Source organism: Scatophagus argus, chromosome 17, assembly GCF_020382885.2.
Source record: "Scatophagus argus isolate fScaArg1 chromosome 17, fScaArg1.pri, whole genome shotgun sequence".
In the NCBI taxonomy this organism is placed as follows: Eukaryota; Metazoa; Chordata; class Actinopteri; family Scatophagidae; genus Scatophagus; species Scatophagus argus.
In genome coordinates, this window is record NC_058509.1 from 8674476 (window position 1) to 8688631 (window position 14156).

Here is a 14156-nt window from a genome sequence, read left to right on the forward strand (position 1 = left end):
TATGAACTAAAATTACAGAAAGGAAACAAAAGAGCTACAAAACCACTTTTCATTGGCAGGAGAATTTGGTGTTTAATCTTTAAACTCTGTCTAGTACAGATGTTTATTCAGTTCCTGATCCGTGGCTAGTTCAGCGTTTCCGACCTTTTTTTTCTTCTCCTTTAAGGGGACCTAACTACCTTGCATGTTTGCACAAAGCAGCAAATTAACTTTGAAATCTTGCCTTGAATGTTCAATATGATTTCTTGCCATTACGTTTAAAAGTTGTTAACATTTGGACAGTATCTTTTCACAGCTGCAGCGCTGATTAACTGCTAGCAGAACTACAGCAAACTGTCAGATGTGTCTGTATTGTGTTGCTCAGGCCACATTTCAGAGCTTTTCTCAGTTAGGTCCAGACTGCTACTTAATTCTATCAATTTTTTTAGTTTGTCTCCTGCTGAGTAGAGAGCAAAGTGGATTATGCAAACTGAATGCCAGATCATTAAAAAGAAATAAAATAATATGTAATAGAACGTCCTGTAAGTATGTTTTTCCATATGTTTTGGATATTCTGTCAGTGAGTAATTTTCTCCTTCTTTGCGTGTAACAAAGGGAACGTTCACATCTGAAATCATAGCTATATGCTGCCCATAAGTGTAACATGCACAAGAAGCCTCCCGTTCACAGTAATTCACTACATGTTTGCCACTCTGCGTTCATTACTGAGGCCAGGCAAACTCATTAAAAATATGAAATAAGTTTGGTGTATGTGATGGAAGAACTATTTGAATGGGCTGAAGGTCAGGTTTGAGTAAGGTTTGAGTTTCTGGAGTCGCATTTATTTTCTGGAGTTCATGCCCCTGGAACTCCTTGGCTGGTTACTTCTGCATTCTTGTGGAAAGCCCTACATATATGTGCATGTCTGCGTGTGGTTTGTGTTCTCAGAGAAATGCAAAGTGGTTAATTGTGCTGTGATCCTTGGAATACACAAGATTGCAAAAATAAACTGAGCAGTGCTGTGCCCACTGGGCGCTTCTGCTTTTAGATGGCAGCACGAAACAGATGCTCAGTGGAAGTGCTGGTAGTGGTTCCATCTGTAGCTCTGAGACTACAGAAAGCTCCATTGAAGTACAGCACTCTTTTGTGAAAAGTTGAAATGTATTTAACTTCCAGCACTGGGTGCTCTGAGCCCGAAAAAATATGCGAGGCTCTCGGCACTGTCATGAACATAAAACAACAAGAAACCGGCGCTGAAAGGAGAAGGTCCCCGTGGACACAAAGTCCACGATGGAGGGAGAGGGAGGAACAGATTGGGATAACAGTCAGAAAAGAAGAGAGACAGAAGAGGGGAAGATGGTATACAAACAGAATGTCTTATAGATTTTAGTAAGCCACAGTCACACTGACACAACCGTGGTGAGACCATCAATGAGGTGTGATGGTGCCACTGTAAGGAGCCAGACAAGAAATGCCCATAACATACAGGTCAATGAAAATTACAATACTGGTAATACTGGTATTTACATCAGTGAAACACACTGAAAATATATCAAAAACTTATGTTAAGTAATATTGTGAACCAAAGTGGAGATTCAGTTAGAAGGATTAACAGGAGAAAATGAAGACTGGACAAGCAACAAGGCTGACATAAAACTTAACGAAGATACAGAAAGAGAATGAAATGGTCGGATGGACAGGCAGATAGAGAGTGAAACAGAGAGTCACGGTGGAGAAAGATGAGGTATGCTGTCCTCTCAGGGTCATAAAGGTGGTGAATGGGACCAGAGACTTAATGGGATGGAGAAACGTTGTGATTGGCTCATTACTGTGATGGAGCACATTGCCACGACAATTGGCCTTTGCACCCCACCCCACCCTTCCTTGCACACACTGCTTTTCTATGCACCACTGCTCCATGAACTGCAGAGGTGTGTGTGTATGTGTGTGTGTGTGTGCGTGAACGCCTTGCCTGTAAAGTACCTCCTGCGGTTCAGATAAACAGTCAAACATTTTACGCTACCAGGTGAAAGCATAATTCATCTCTTTCCACGTCTGTCGAGTAGTGCTTGACAAAATTACTGCGGTATCTCTCATCTCTTATACAGGACTTCTCTCAGAGACAGATACTCACATATTTAAAACACACAATTTATTCAGTTTGACTAGATCATTTTCTTTTCCTTGAAGTATATTTTGGTATTTTTATTAACCTTGTTCCACTCAGAGAAGATCAGTGTAGCGGAGAACAATGTTCTAATAAGATTTCCCATTAGGCATGATGAATGAGAGCACATCATCTCTCTGCCACCAAGCCAATCTATTCTCTCTCTCCTAACCTTACTGCCAAGTCATTGTTCTTGAGTGGTGTGAAAATGAAAAAGGTTTAGTCAAAGTTAAGTCAACATTTTCTGTCCTTTCTCTTTCTGACAATGCCTCGTTTTTGTCCTCTCAGAATTTCTTTATGAAGCCTCTTCTAAAGATTTCCGTCTTTCTCCGCCCACAGCGACGCAGAGGCAGCGGGGTCTTCTGTGCGAACTGTCTGACCACCAAGACGTCATTGTGGAGGAAGAATGCTAATGGGGGCTACGTCTGCAACGCATGTGGTTTATACCAAAAACTGCATTCGGTAAGTCATATGCGGACATGTACAGATTCATGCTTACGCTGTACTAGACAGACTGCAGAACTAGTTGTACCTGCCATGGCACCTTAAGATGAAGTCTGCACTCACACATTTGTGATTCACTTTATTTGAATTTTCTTTAAAGCCAATTAGAAGAGAAATGAAAGGGAGCTTCAAATTTCAAAACCACTTTTACTGTAGACGGACAGAAAGGAAAGGGAGAAGGAAATAATGCCGACAAGTGAGAAGAAACTCGGGTGTGTATCATTCAGCCAAAAAGTGAATTTGTAGGGCTGAACTCCAACATGTCTTGTATTGGCTCAGGATCTCAGCACTTTAAACTATTTAATCGACTGTGCACTGTGTTCTAGTACATCTTAGGGGGTGGTATTGACCAGTAATTATCCTTCCTCCTGTCTGCCCGATTAGCATACTGCGCAAATTAAATGGTGCGTACTGCAGTTAAAATTCTTGTATATATTTTGCGAATACCGCTGCGAACGTAATTTTGTGGATGAAGTATATTTGATTTGCTGGGTGCTGGGAGTTACAGACCATTTCAGCAGTCACAGCGAGCCAGTTCCATGGAGTGAGAAATATGATGGAATGAATCAACTTTACCATCTAAGCCTGGGGAAAGTCTGTGGAAATCCCATATTTAATTAGTCTGCATGAATTACAGATGAGATAAAGACCCAGCCTGGAAGTTAGTTGACTTCAGTATATTGAGCTTTCTCACCTCAGATGTGTTTTTTATGGAGTCTATGTTCAGTTCACACTTGAATATACCCTATTTAACTGTGGTGTTTAAAAATATCATCATTGTGAAATAAGCCTTCAGGGCTTCAATGTATATGTGCCAGATTCATGTGGGCATATTGGCCTTTTAAGTTTGGCTTGTAAAATTTCAAATTGAGCAGATTCTTTTTTTTTTTTTCCCAGCGTAATAAATCACACTGCTAATAAATGCATCAGGGAGTTGACCGTGTTACAACCCAGAGCACCATGCCGCAATTATCGAATGGGGCTTCAAAGACCTTTTGGGGGATGACAGGCTACAACAGTTTACCCCTTCCTGCCCCTGCAGATATCTCTGGTTCAACCCGTGTTCATCTCATCTGCTGCTCCAATCACGTTCCAGCACCCCGCCCCCTCTACTCTTGACAATATTCACGACAACCGTATTTTATATCCCATAATAAAAGTTTTATACGCTCTACACACATTATTAGAGAGGATAGCAGCTAGTAAAACACTTCAGAGTGAGAGAGAGGGGAAGGGAGCATTATGAATAAAGAGCAGGAAAAGACGTAGACGTAATGGGAGGGAGAAAGAAAAACAAAGAGAAGGAAAAGGGAGGAAGACAAAGAAAGAGGAGATTAAGGTAAGGAGTGAGGACAGAGATAATGTCGGGGGGGGGGGGGGGGGGGGTATAAAGAGGGAGAGTTGGAGGGGGAGGCAGAAAGATTAGGGGAGACTGCTGAGGGGATATCCAAGAAGAGCCTTCTCCTCTTGGATAGAGATGGAAGACAGGTAGATGTACCAGCAGTAACTCAGTCCAGGTATTCTGTCAAACCAACCCCACAACCATAAAGTTATACAACATACAGATACTTTGTGTGTGTGTGTGTGTGTGTGCGTGTATTTTAAGACATGAGCAGCTTGCTTCTTATGTGCTCACAATGAATAAGGCTAACTGCAAGGTACTTACAAAAATTTGTAGACTAAATGACTAAATAAATAACTGATTTATCTATAAATTTAAAAGAAATTGGTTGGGTTCCAGAGACCAGTGATCTATTTCCCCGCAGTGAAAGCACTTCAGACACACCCAATTAGCAAAATACTTGAGTATAAACTAACAAAGTCAGGAGGAAGAGGAAATTCAAAGGCCGAAGAACGACAAGGCGGACGGTTTGAGAAAAACACATTGAGCAAAGAGCAACAGTAAAAGACTAAGGATCAGTGATCAAATATTGTACATAAGTTAAACTGAGTCTGTAAATTCCACAGTTCTTCCTCTATTTCCTTTGTGAACTGCATCATGGGACAAATGTGTCACTCCTTTGAACTTCCTCAAAATCAAGGATTTTTGTTGTGCTCATACTTGCTGGCTGGCGTATCCTTTATTTTATCACCCTTCCAAGATATTTCCAGTGTGAGTGGATCACATCCTGCTGTGAATTAGTATGCAGTGTGGGATTAGGGCAGAGTGTGGGACTGCTTCCACCATCGGGCTTGTTTTTCTCTGTTGCCCTTTTTTCCTGTTCGTTTTCATTTCATGTCCCCTCCTCTCTACCTCCCCTCTTTCTTCCTTGTTCATCATATATTTCACTTCCCCCTCTTCTCATGTTTATCACCTCCTTTGTTCCTGTCTCCCCTCCTGCTGTTGCCTCAAATGTTTTCTTCTTTTATTGTCCTCACTCCTCTTAAGCTAGAGACAAAAAATCCTGAGAAACAACAACAGTTTAACTGACACCATGTTGTCAGTGTAGAGGCCTGTAATGAACCAAGCGTCTCAATTGGACACTGGATTGATGCCATTCTTGTCTTCATAAATAGTTTCATCTGCTCTATAATGACTGATACAGCCCACACTGAGAATGACACTTTTGTCTCCTGTCCACATCACACACACACAAGCATGCTTTGATACACATGCCTTGAGAGAGACACACATGTACATACACAAGGAGATCAATAATTCTAGGGGATCCCAGCATAGGCCCAGAATACATGACAAAAGCATGTGATGTATTGATTTTTTTTTTCTTTTCATCCATTAAAACACCTCTTTCATTCATTCATGATCCTCCATCATCTTTTCTCACCATTTCTCTTCCTGCTTGGTCCTTCTTTTTCTGCCTGGTTTGCATGCGCACACACCGTGTGTGTGTCAAGAGCCCTACGCCACTTACAGACACAACAGGGAATTTCTAGAGACATAAAGGAGGCACAGACAGGTACACAAGAATAAGGCTCTTGTGGCAGTTCCTGAAATATTTAGTGCACAGAAAGCTTCATAATTTCCACCTACACGGCTTTGAAAACTTCAGCAACACTGATAGTTTTTGGGATTTTTCTTATTTAGACAAGATTCTTCAATGAAGCCAGCTCACTACTGAGAGGATAGCAAGTCATTACTTTTGACTTGAAGTGTAAACACTGTAAAAGACAATTTAAACTGTACAGTTTATTTTACTTCCAGGAAAGAAAACATTTTTCGTTAATTTGTCTGGAAGTGTTTTTTACTGTTTTGATTTTTTTTGGCACATATTTAGGGCTTTAACATCAAAATATTTCCTTCATCATCCAGTAGTCTATTAATCTCAGTGGGAATTTGAAAAAGCAAGCAGTGCTTCAGAAATAGTGTTGTGGGTGTTTCTGATCAGTTTTTATTCTTTGTAATTCTGCTTGTCTTTCGAGTTTCTTTTGGGCTCATTAAACTTGTTTTTGTCATTGGTTAAAGTGTTGCATAAATGTTTTTTGATAGTGTTGTTTTCTATGCTTTTATTGGGAGAGATAACTTGATGATAGTTAGGACATTAATGAAGGCATACAGTGTGATCACACGTTCTGTCACTGAAGTACAAGTCTTCAAAAACTCCAGTTACATCAGACGAAAGTGCGCCCCCTTGTGGTAAAGGCAAAAACTACAGTCTCAGCAGTGCAGGATATGTCAGTATTTTTGTTAAAATTACAATTAATTATATACAAGTTTTAAGCCTTTATCAAATCAAAATAGTGGAATTTTTACTGCGAACAAAAAACAGACGATCTTCCGTTCTTCCTTGAACAGTAGTTTCTTAATTGTTCAGAAAGGAGCCATGGTAGAATAAGTGGCTTTACATCAAAACAGGTAGTTTATTGGTCATAAGCTCACAAATACTTTGTTTTGAATTTCTTTTTTGCGATGTGACTATTTTAATCTTTCATGAGAGTAAAATAATGCTGGACCAAGTGTGCTTGACATTAGTCAAGTCAGTTAAGTACATTAAATAATCTAAGGAAAATCTATATTAGCGATGTTTAAACAGGAAAAAAAAAATTGTCAGTACATTTATTTATAAATATTTACTAACTATTTTCTTTTTGTTTCATCTTCTTCTTGTTTTCTTTATCTTGTAGACACCCAGACCACTAAACATCATAAAGCAGAACAACGGCGAACAAATTATCCGACGGCGAACCCGAAAACGGCTCAACCCTGATTCGCTGTCATCTGAAACCCCGGCCCCCAAGCAACAGCGCATCACAAGCGAGGAGCGTATGAATGGGGAGGAGTCCGACAGAAGCTGTGCATCGATCAAAAACCAGCAGCCTTCCCCTCGCTCGCGCTCACCCCGGTCCACTCAAGCCTTCCTTGCCAATCAAACATTGGAGATCCATCGACGCATGCCTCCACTGCTCCTCCCTTCGCATCCCCCTTCCTCATTGGTAGCCGAGGGAAACGGGGCCATCGTTGAGGGAGGGATCATTTCAAAGGTAGAGAGCAGTAAAGGAGGAGGGGGATCAGAAAGAGGCAGTCCGATTGAGAAGTACATGCGCCCATCCAAACCGTCCAGTTATTCACCCCCTGGTTCACCTATCGAAAAGTATCAGTATCCCCTTTTCTCCTTGCCCCTACCATTAACCCTCTCACCTGATTTGACCCCTGAGTCGGATTGGCTCAGATTCTGGACCAAGTATAAGATGGCAGCCACCTCTGGGGTTCCTGGTAGCATTAGTAATCTAAGCAGCCCTGGTAGCCTTGGAAATAACGCTCATTATCTTGGTGCAATGGTAACTCCAGTACAGCATCATCAGCAAAGCTACACGGTGCCTTACTGCGCCTCTCCCTACTCTCCTCTTCCCCCTCCTCCAGCTCCTCCTCATTATCCTCCTCCCCCTCTTCATTCCCAAACCTCGACCTCATCATCATTAGAAAATGATGCTCCTTTGGATCTTGCAATAAGACAAAGAGATCCAAGTGCTGCAAATGCACACATGTCAACAAATGGCGCAGAGAGGAGAAGGCAGGAGTCACCACTGGCTGAGAGGTTGCGAGAGAGTTGGAAAGGAGAGAAAGAGGAGGAGGGGACAGATGAAGGTGGGACCCAGAGGGAGGAGATAGAAAAGGAAGAAAGTCATTTGACAAAAAGTCGATCAAGTGTCCCATTGAATCGCGCAATGGTGGAAGTGGCCACACAGGATGACCTGACCAACCGTTGCGTCCACTGTGGGATTTACTTCCTAGACGAAGTCATGTATGCCCTGCACATGAGTTGCCATGGTGACCAGGGACCATACCAATGCAGTTTTTGCCACCATGTGTGTGTGGATCGCTATGATTTCACCACACACATACAGAGGGGCTTACACAGGTACACAGAAAAAACATCACAAAACAAGGCTCACGTGCAAGATGGCATAATTCAGAACGTCACAATGGTATCAGAAAATCATGCTGTGACGCCACAGGAAAAGGATGACGGTAATCACAGTGAGGTTACAGATGAAAGCAAAGATGTTACAGGAGTTTGTCATGAGAACCAAGCTAAAGAAATTACCGACGACAATGCCACAAACAATGAAACAGGAGTTGAAAAGGAGCTCAGAGACGAGGGTCAGACGGGCGACAAGATGGTGTCAGATAGTAGTGATGACATCACAGAAACCGCAGACGTCACAACTGTCCCTGAATCTAAAAGCTTGGATGAGAACACGGAGAGTAATTAATCTGATGCCTTTGACTTACACAAACCTTGAAGAACGTGTTTTATTGGATGAATAAGCTGTATGTCTCCGCGTTCCTGGAGGCTAGCTCATGTCAAAATGGGCCCATCCTCGGCACTAAATGGAACACATCCTCATGCTGGAAGCACTCGGCTGTCAAAACGGTCAAAAATCATCGGAGGATCCTGCTGGACTGCTGCAGGGACAGTTTGAAGAAACAGCCTGAATCTTTCGTTGAGTGACAGTCACTTGACAGCTCTGGTGCAAGTATTCAATAACAGAGTGCGGGCATGCAGCTGAAATCACCTTTAACAAACAGCCACTTCGTATGCTTTCCAAATAAGAGGATTGGAAGCTCGACTGAAAGTTGGACTGGTCTCATTTAGGTTGAGTTTGTGGAGCTCAGAACTTGCACGGCCACCATACAGCAAAGCAAAAAAAAAAAATAAAGAAATAAAAAATTAGAAGTAAAACACTTAAACTGAACTGAGCTGTGCTTTGTTATGCACCATGCTAAACTGAACCCTGAGCTGGTCCACAGTGGCCTGATGCATCATTCAGACTGTTTTATCTTGGTACAACCAGATCTGATCTGGTTAGAACTACTTTGTTCTGGTCCAGAGCATGTTTTTGACTGTTCCACGGCTGTGCAAAACCAAAACTTAATTTGACTCTTTGAAACTGGTCGGCGTTAAACCAGTTAGTTCCTGTTCAGCTGGTGTTACCTTGGTACAAAAGGATCAGTTGGTTTCTCTCGCTTGTGCGCTGTTGTCTCGGAAACTGTCAGTGCAAAAATCACAGTGGCTGCAAAATGGCCCGCAATGGGAGACTGGTTGGCTTTGATTTGACGGTGACTTTTTGAACCAGCCTCACCTGGTTAAACCGGCGTGAATCCGGACCGAAGTGTTCTCTTCATTTGTTTGGAACGAACCAAGTGACATTATTTTCTATCTTCCTCCGTGCCATGATACTAGATATGTGCCTGGCTGCCTGCCTAATAGAACAACCATCTATTAACCTGCTTAACATTTATATTAATAATAATAATGATAATAATAATTATGCTGTTATACTACAAAACATGCAATTTGCTACACTTTCCTATATATAATATGTTATTTTGTAAAAACAAATAATGCTTTTTTTGCAGGAAATGGTACTATAAAAATTAGTCTATTTGAGGTTTGTTTTTGTTTTTTTTTTCCTTTTTTGTTTTTCAGCTGTTTATTGTTTGTGTTCCTATGGAGACTTGTTATATTGATAACAGCCGTCTAACAGAAATGGTACAGCAAAAGAGGGGGTTGTGTGTATGTGTGCATTTATGTAACTGCGTTTATGTGTGTAAGGATCAAAGGGTGTGTCCGTCCCCAAACGACGATGTAAAATAATGAAGGCTTGCGTTCGGTATTTCAGTCCTCAGGGGTCATGCGTGTTGCACACCAGCCCAACCTGTTTCACAGCATGTGACACATCATTCTTACATGTTCAGTGGTCTTATGGTTTTGGCATGTTACATACTTTTCTCTTACATATTTTAAATTCTTTATGTGTTAACAGGTCAAAATGGACTTAGTACCCTAACTTTTTATTCTGTATGTCTTTCACATGTTGATAGGTTACATGGTTTTACAGAGAGACTTAGGAAGCTAGTGAAGTAAAACCCTCAGTTTTATCACAAGCACCAGTTATTTGGGTTAACTGTATAAACCTTTGCTCTGTTTCAAGTCTACAGAGCTTCTCACCTATGGTGTTTTATTCAGCTTATCTCATATTTCTGAGAGTTTGTTAGGTTACCTCTATGTAGCATGTTAGCATCTTAGAAAATCTACACAATAAGTTGCCTTCTCCATGGATGGCATTGCTACATGTTAAGCCTAAATGATGCTGAAAAAACACAACAAGATGAAAATTCAATCAAGTAAATATTGCTCTCAGCTCTGAATAACTCAGCCCATTTTTTTAACCATTCACTGCCCAGTCGTTGTGTTCTAAACACAATTAAGGACAATATCCTGATACCGGAACTGAGTCTCTCTTTAAACCGAAATTTGCAGTTCTCGTTGTTAAATTTAGTCAGTGAACGAGTCATGAGAGTCAGGTCTTGGAGATCCCCTATCCTTCAGAGTAGACCGACGTGGCGGCCATCTTGTTTATTTTTATAAAGAGAGAATCACTTCTCCAGCCTTGCTGCCTTAGTTGCTAGGAAACAAACAAAAATAAAATCACCGGGGGACTACTTTTAAGGAAATAATAATATGCTGAAAGACAATAAGAGACAGAAAGGATGAAAGAAAGAGGGGTAAAAAGATATTTTTTTAATGCTTATCCAAAAGACATGGATGAAAAATATCCCGCCTAGTGCCTGGTAACTTGTACAGTTTTTTTAAAAGGTCTGCTTATCTTTGTCAAAAAGTTATGTAAGTTATTAGTCATGTCAGCCAGAAGTTAGACAAACTTCCATATCAGTTCTCATGCACCAGGTTATTAGAGTCCTTTGTTATCACATTTAATTTCAGCCTCGCTGTCTGATTGGTCCAAATACCTGTTCACACTTGGCATCTTCAGGCTTTGAGGAAGGCCTACATGTGAAATTGGTTGCTATGCTAACTGTCAGTCACTAGTCGACCATCTTTCATTTTTGTATGTATGCAAATGTCTTGTTGAGACACATGCCTCTGTAACTTTTGTATGAAAGACTTAAGACCAAGATGTTCTCTACTGTGTATTTGGTTCATTTGCAGACGGAAGCCAAATTATGGCGTGCAGTCAAGTCACCAGAGTGCTCATATTTATGGTAAAGGTGTTACTGTTCTGAGGAGGAGTTTAATGTTAATGCATGAATACATTTCTAAATTTCATTATTTCTAAAACCAGCAGTGAGATAAGTGTTCTTTCTTGTTGAAATGTTTTAAGTCGGCAAGACAACAAACTATAAAACATTTGCGTTATGCTTTTACAGCCAACAAAAGCAAACTGTCTGGCTGTCTAAACGGCGCTGCATTCAGTACTGCACGTGTCACATGAGAACACTAAGAAACCTTTCAAACTATTGGTGCAACATATTTACATTGGAGTTGCAGGTCTTCTCACTGCAGCTGCAGTATAAAAGCAAAGAAATCGTTTGAACTATTTAGGATGTCTCATGCTCACACGTGCCAGCCTTTTGTCTGGCATACATCCCACTCTGGTTTCAAAGACATGTTTGTCCTCTGATGACTTTGCTTAACACCTTTACTATGTATGTGTGGCTCCATATCACACCTGTCAAGTGAAGGCTTATGACGTGTGTTAGATACATGGTTTGAAACTGCTTTTATTTGGCAGTTTGCCCTTTATTTGCTGAATAGGTTCCATCATGCTGTATTAGGACTGATGAAGCCAGTTCAAAAAAAATGTTCTGATTGTCCTTATTCTAGGAAATCTCTTGTGCTCATGTGTAAAAATTTTAAATTTTACTTTTTTTTTTCTTAGTTATGGGCGTCTCTTAAGGGACTGCTAGCATAGTAAAACATGTTTACATTTGCAAATGTAGCAAATACAAACGAGAAGCAAAGAATGAAGCAGTGCTTTGTTGAAAGACAGAACAAAGGGAAGGAAAGAGGGATACCTGCTGAGACGGACAGATGGGTGCCTTAGAAGAATATATGGGGAGAAGGTCTGACCAGTCTCCCATTCATTTGCCTTTCATTTTTAATCTCTTCACTCACGGTTGCGTCCCTCCTGTCTACTGTATTCCTCCACTTTCTTGCATCCCTTCTTTTGATAAAAGTATTCTCAGTTGGCAAGCAAGTTAATGGGGGGTTTGAATGGGAGTTTATTGTGTCATACCGTCTTGTTCCCCAAAAAAGCTGAGGTTGACTCAGTTACCCTCAGAACTGACAGGAACTCATAATGTTGTTACCAGCAGTGGGGGAAAAAAAAAAGAAAAATCAAATGCATGCTAGAAGCAAAGTGTGGCTTTTCTCAGATTTAGATTTATTCATTTGCCAACGGGACACATTTGATTAAAAAACTCAACGTGAATTTTCATCTCTCGAAAGATGTGTAAGAAATACTTTGGTAAAGGTTTTCATGAGACTTCTAGGAAATAGAAGGGCAAAGATATGTAAAATTAAAAAAAAGATTAGATTTTTCCTTTTTTTTTTCTTTTGTTAAATCTGGGTGCACATCTCATCGTGATGAACCACAGAGAAAATTTCTGATGCCAGCATCTTCCAGTAGTTTAGCTTTTGAAAGAAAATCTTTCCCGTTTACTTACTGAGTTGAGAGCAAAAAGAACGCAGCTTTGACAATAAAAAACAACTTTGCTCATGCATGTTTTTCTTTTATAAGTTCTCGTCAGAACCTTCTCTTATCCAAGTATCTTCTTTTGTGTATTTTTCAGCTTAAAATTGTCTCTTCCCCCCCCCAGTCATGTAAGGATACTGCTTGTCTAAAAGACATACAATATCGACATTAATGTTGATACGAATTCTGGGAGCGAATTTTAGCTGGCATTTATGATTCCAAATAGGCAATTTTTTTTATAAGACACCCACATCTTGACCTTCTTTGACTTCAATAATGAGTGTTTGTTTGAGGTTTGATGGCATTTCACATCAGCGTTTACATTGGGGGGAGTTTTAACAAGTGTTTTAATTTTTGTCTTTGTCAGAATGTGTTACAGAAATTTATGCTGTTGCTTGCACTCCATTTATTATGTTCTTATTGCCAAGGAAGGGACAACAGACACACACACAGACACACACCGGCTATGGTACGGTTTGAGTGTACATTATGGGATGTACAGTGTTAACCATGGGAGACAAGGGAGCTTAAGGCCAGTTTTTCAATGGTCAGATACACACACCCACATGCATGCACACACACATCAAATATGTACATTTAACCAATTTATTTTAGTAGAATTTTGTCTCTATTCAGTTGAATGCATTTTATAGAAAAAAGTTTAATTTTTTTTTTTTTTTTTTTTTTTTTTTAGGTTTTGTTCTTTCTCATGTTGTATTTTATTCTGCTACCTTTCTGTATGTTATTGTTATTAGGTTTTATTTCATGCAAAAATGATATTTCAACATATTTTGACAGCCAAGGTAAGTTTGTTACACAGCTAAACTTGAAGAATAATGTTGATGATGATGATAATAATTAATAAAAGTAATAACAAATGTACCAAAAATGGGCAACTGGTGTTTGATTCAGTCGTGATTTACTGCAGAAAGGGAAGAATGTTTTTATTTTCTAAATCCTCAGTCAGCTAAAGACAAGCTGTGGCCCTGCTACAGCATGTAAATCGCCCTCATCGTGTGTCGGAAGAGTCAGGTCTGACAACTGAAAAACTGCGGACTTTGGGATCACAGAGGCACAAACGTGGTGGCTGTTGAGCTGAACAGATGCGATTTTAAACACAAAGCTTTCATAGCAAGTCAGGTGAATTATTTCAGAAGAGATTTGCAACAGAAAAAAGCGAATCCTCCCAACATGCCTCCTGCTGCGCTCTCTGAATGTAGCTGGGAGCTCCACAGATGTCATGTATTTCTCTTCTCATCTGTGCTGCTTTTGCTCTTTCACTGGCCTACTTTTTCTCCTTTTTCAGAATATTTATTTGTCACTTAGACTATCAAATGGACACAATGCACTCCAGAGATCACGCTTCTTTTGATTAGCGTGTTTGTGAATGAGTCCTAATCACAGTGTCTTTCTGCACATCTCTGGCCCAGAATAAGATATTTTTAATCTGGTCAGATTGTAATTAATGAAATCTAATTTTTTATTCCATTGGATTATTCATATGATTTTTTGTGACCTTGTCACCATTCATGGAGGTCAAAAACTCAAC

The 14156-nt window shown here is 40.2% G+C and overlaps 1 protein-coding gene across 4 annotated transcripts in view; it reads left to right on the forward strand.

Moving 5' to 3' along the window:
- trps1 (trichorhinophalangeal syndrome I) overlaps positions 1-13492 on the forward strand; it is a 110460-nt gene extending 96968 nt beyond the window's left edge. For all 4 annotated transcript variants that reach the window (XM_046416959.1, XM_046416958.1, XM_046416962.1 and 1 more), the window contains exons 10-11: positions 2486-2608; positions 6734-13492. In XM_046416959.1, coding sequence (XP_046272915.1) covers positions 2486-2608; positions 6734-8323 — 1713 coding nt within the window. In that variant the 3' untranslated portion in view covers positions 8324-13492. The remainder of the gene's footprint in view (positions 1-2485; positions 2609-6733) is intronic.
- Positions 13493-14156: the final 664 nt, after the last annotated feature.